General features: G+C 41.1%; 1 protein-coding gene across 1 annotated transcript in view; it reads right to left on the bottom strand.

Moving 5' to 3' along the window:
- Positions 1 to 3,168, bottom strand: part of LOC104965066 (low-density lipoprotein receptor-related protein 1B-like) — a 34,059-nt gene extending 30,891 nt beyond the window's left edge. Inside the window, exons 1-2 of the mRNA XM_010794007.1 lie at positions 3,051 to 3,168; positions 2,595 to 2,768 (exon numbers count right to left, since the gene is read on the bottom strand). Of these exons, the coding sequence (XP_010792309.1) occupies positions 2,595 to 2,768; positions 3,051 to 3,099 (223 nt within the window). The 5' untranslated portion in view covers positions 3,100 to 3,168. The remainder of the gene's footprint in view (positions 1 to 2,594; positions 2,769 to 3,050) is intronic.
- Positions 3,169 to 4,985: the final 1,817 nt, after the last annotated feature.

Raw genomic sequence — 4,985 nt, 5'->3', positions numbered from 1 at the left:
TCCGACTCAGCCCGACGCAGTACTCTCTTATCTGCTCTCTTAGCGTTACCGTTTCCCCGCATGGTGGTTATGTTGTTGTACTGAATAAACTGGCACACAATAACATTTATGTAATAAAGTTTTACTACGGCTTCATTGTTTGTATGACTTGGCCAAATCATTTTTTGGTACTTAATTACGAAACTTTCACCTCTAACCGATTCAGTTGCAACATTATAACATATACGAGCTGGCAGGTGTGAGTGTTTGTTACCGGAAATGTCCGTATTATTTGGCCTGCGACATAAGCGGTACTGTGTCTGTCAGACACCAAATCGAAAACACAGAACAAAAGACTTGTCGTATACTCCTCGACACTCGACTCACATTGTCGATGTGCCGAGTACATCAACAAAGACACCAAGAGTAACTTCTACTTGCAGTGCCGAGGTGGATGTCGACGCAATGAGTATCATGACGGAGTCGAGATTTGACATTACCTTTGCGTCGTATTTCACTCGGTCAGGATTGTTCCGGATGGCTCTGGATCGTATGGCTCGCTCCGGGAGCGTCACCCTTTACGCGGTAATATCTCCGGTGTGTACGACTAATAGTCATTAACTTAGGATTAACGTAAATATGTGATGGAAGAACTTTCACAACGATAAAACAACTTAAGTCTCACGAAAGAGTGGTTCTACAAATGTAAAGAACGCAGAAGCGGTAACATCCGCCGTCCCCCCTTCCCGTGAAGTCTCACGGCCGCAATTAGTTAATCTGTTACCCTCTTATTAAGTGCGCAAGGTCTTCAGCAACTAATAACGTAGACCTCCTTTTCCCGCGACTCACTCAAACAAAGTGTACGCGATCCGCGAACAAAGAGAGGTCCGAAGTCGTCTGTGCGCTCAGGAGTTTTTCCCTTTAATTTTGCTGAGATTCTTGAAGTCTATCGAAATAGACTTCTGTCTTGTTTAGTGTGAAAAGTGTTTGTTTGTTTTACAGAAAGAGTAGAGTTTCCGCTAAGAACCTCAATTTTATGGGGCCATAAAAACTGTGAAATAGTACCCGCTAGCCGGTACTACGCTAAGTGGAAACGCAACCAAAAACGGGGCGTGCACGGCGTGCTTAAACGGCGCTCTGCGCTGTAGTGGAAATGCGCCATAACAGAGCACTGAAGAGGCCAACTGTGTACAAACAGGTGCAAAAAAGAAGAGCAAATTGTTAAAAAACTGCCTTGCTAAAATGGATCTAAATTAGGATTTTTGATAGAATGATACAGCGTACCCACTTTATGTCTCTGAGTAGTCATTAATGATTACACACTACACAGTATATGCTATTAACGATAATCACGTCTCTGATTTCTTACACAAAGGACAAAAGGCTTGAAAGCATAGAACAAATCTAAATGGTTGTTAGGGTTTTGCCGAAGATATCAGGCCTCCTTTTTTTTGCAGGCTGTGCACATCTTCTGCCCACAGACTACACACACTACACGGCTGAGGCCTAACGAGTCTCCGGGGAATGGAACAGCTGCCCTTTAAGTGAAAAACTGACCAAGACTGAGCTGTCTGACGTTCTATAACCATTAACACCAGAGGTGTAACAAATAACTGAAGTTGGTTTACTACATGAAGGAAGTGAGAAGATCCACACGCACCTAGTACACTTTTCTTTTAAGAGGGTCTTTTTTTACACAGTAAGGTAAACAACCATGTACATAAAGCCCTGCACTTCAGTTTGTTAAAGGACTGAGCACATATTCTTTAGTGTTATTTATTCCTTTGACAGTTGTCTGTGCATTCAATAAAAATACACAGTTTTTCTCAGGGTAAAATATTTCGTATGTGCCTATCTTAGTCACCGATCACTGGAAAATGCTGTAAAGTATAAACATAAACAACACAAGCATTCTCAGGCTTTATAAAGAAGAAATATATCTGCAAAATGTCATATAATAACCTAGGTTTGCCTAACATTATAACAACATTTCCAAGAAACAAATAATATTGTAACGCATTGAAATCTGCAGATAATAATGTATACCTGGAATTTATGATCAAAATCTAAATAAAATCTATGTACAATTCTAAAATGTAAGACTATTATCTCATATTGGGGGACCACCAGATTTAGAAAATTATTTAATTGCTCTCCGCATAACTTTAAATAAAGTATATGTGTAGGAGCCATACGCAAGGTCTCTGTGTTATCTATTAAGTGGTGTTTTTCACTTATTATTGGAGGTTTGTGTGCACTGGAGCATGGGGCGGAGTTATTAGTGGTTTAACCAGAATGCACTTGCCTGCTCACTGGTGGTTTCCGATGGCAAGAGAGAGGGGGTGAGTCGGGAGGTGATATTGTCTGTTGACAGCTATTCTACCGCAACATTGATTGCAATTTCACCACAATCGCCATCACAATTGTCATCTCACTTTAACTGTTGACACTGTATTTTGGCCCTCGTTTATACAAATTGTCAAACCAAGAGAAGGAGTGGAGCACTTTAGTTTGAGCGCGTCAAAGTGTTCACTACCTGTATTTAGGCCTGCCTACAACCACAATAATATGTTTCTTTAAACTTAAAATATAGACTTTTTGTATAAATGACTCACCATCTTGCTGTTTGTAATGATGGGAGATTAAAAGATTTGTGGGCTTCTCCATCCCCATGTTGAGAAATTCCACCGACTGTTTCCCGTATTTGTGAATCTTGAAGACCTCGTGTTTTAATCCAGTTCCGTAGATGTAATCCTCAAATATATCAATTCTGTATGGTTGAGAAATTCCTGTAAATCAAGGCAGAGAAAGCGTATAACATCAAGTTACGATTTTAAAAACACTTGCAGCTTTAGGATAATGAATTTGTATCCAGTGGCTGATACAAGAAAGCATGTTTGGGCAAATTGTTCTTAACGCACGTTGTTTGGAAGCGTTATCTTTTGAGACACAAAAGCAATGCAACTTGCAATTATATGATAATTAAAGTAAAGGAAGGCAAAGAGCAGCATGAATAGTACGTGTTTGAAAGAACAAGTTGTGCTTTGTTTTCCAGCAGGGTGGTTGTTTACCGTGTCTTTCGCTGATTGTCACCAGAGGGTCCGAGCCATCCAATCTCATGCTTCCTATCTGTGATAGGTCGGGATCTGCCCAGTATAATCGCTGGTTGAAATAATCAATGGTGAGGCCTGTGGGAGGATGAAGGGAAAAGATTTTATTTACTTGACAAATTACACAGGGATCATCACTGAATCCCTCAATGCGGCAGACCTTCAGGTCAGAGTAGTTTCAGCAGATGAACAGAATGTGAAGACAAGGTATTTTCTTTGTTTCTATCTCTGGCTGTTTGCATCCCACATTCATTTAGCTTGTTTCCAAATAGCATAGTGGATCTTGGCTTGCTTACATTGCAATTTTCTAATCAGTGCCTCACTTTCACCTTCTCTCAAAAGTCCGACTGGATAATTGAGCACCTGGCTTGGGCGTTTAAATTGGTTTGCATTTTTTTTCCACAGATGATGAATTCCTTTTCCTGTTACTAAGACAGAGCGTGGGTCCCTTGAATTAAAGGAGGCCAAAGACGCTCTTCAGAACTAGATCAGCACTGAGTGTCTCCCTATAGACACACCAACACACTCTGAGTAGCTATAAGTATTCTTTCCTCCGGGCTTAACTCATGCATTGTATAGGTGGTACTTCTAAAAATATGAATATTCACCTTCAACCGTATGCGGGTCATAACAGACTGTATACTGAGGAACCTGATGACACTTCCTGTGGGTATCAATCTGGCACCATACCATACATCTAATGTAATTTAATGTGATATACAATTAACAAAGCAGGTTACATCTTTCTGTGGCATTTCTTTAATTGAAAGTGTGAACTAGCTCCAGTGTGTGTATAATTAGCTAATGAGCTTGTCAGACAATTTAATGTACAGTGCTTTTTGTGTATTCAGTGGATTGTAATAAATTACAGAGACGTGCAGTGCATCAAATGTGTCACACAGGTTAGCGCGGATTCATTACTTCCTCCTCTGGGCTTGTGAAGGGAAAAACGTCCTGGCTTTGAATAACAATGCTCTATTTTATTTATGGTATGGACATATGTGAATTATTCCAATGTGCACAGATGAAACATTTATATAAGGGGGCAATGGTGTTTTAAAGATGTAGATTTTTTTAGAGGTCAAAGAAAGTTAAACTGGAATATGCATGGAATCCAAGTAAAAATGTGTTGTTGAGGAGGGGTTCTTAGTAAATGGTAAATGGACTGTACTTATATAGCGCTTTATCTAGTCTTTAAGACCCCTCAAAGCGCTTTACATACTACATGTCATTCACCCATTCACACCCATTCATACAGAGCAGTGTACCTTACTCTAGGACCTAACATTCACACACATTCACACACCGTTGGCCATGCCATCGGGAGCAACTCAGGGTTAAGTATCTTGCCCAAGGATACATCGACATGTTGACTGCATGGGCTGGGATCGAACCCACAACCTTCTGGTTGAAAGACGACCACACTCCCTCACAGCCACAGTCGCCCTANTACAGGCATAACAAAATCTTGAAGCTGGGCGTGTCTGAGGCTTGGCGATTTCTCGCGCCCAAGGCGACCAACAACCAATCAGGAATCTCCCGCCCGCCCCCGGCATACAAAGCAAAAAAAAGCCTACTTCTTCTCCACTATTGCCAAAATGGATGCCGGTTTTGTAGCAAGGGTTACATTACTAGCTGTCCATTCAATGTTAAAACGAAGTTAACTGGATATAAACTCCCCAAACAGTTGAAAACATACCAGTTTCACCAACTGTCTCTGCCACCTCCTGCCATGCCTGGTTCCTCCGGTTTAGGTCCCGGTAGGTGAACAGAGTACAGTCATACAGGACTGGGACACTTGCCACGGCAATGATTAATTTATCCTCCATTTTATGACATATGGAAAATAGTCAAGACCTGCAGTATCAGCATACACGCGGTTTGATTGGCTAACGC

The sequence above is a fragment of the Notothenia coriiceps genome, unplaced genomic scaffold (assembly GCF_000735185.1).
Source record: "Notothenia coriiceps isolate Sejong01 unplaced genomic scaffold, NC01 NC01_scaffold00037244, whole genome shotgun sequence".
NCBI classification, from domain to species: domain Eukaryota; kingdom Metazoa; phylum Chordata; class Actinopteri; order Perciformes; family Nototheniidae; genus Notothenia; species Notothenia coriiceps.
Note: the sequence above shows the minus strand (reverse complement) of the source record. Positions and strands in the feature narration are given on the sequence as shown.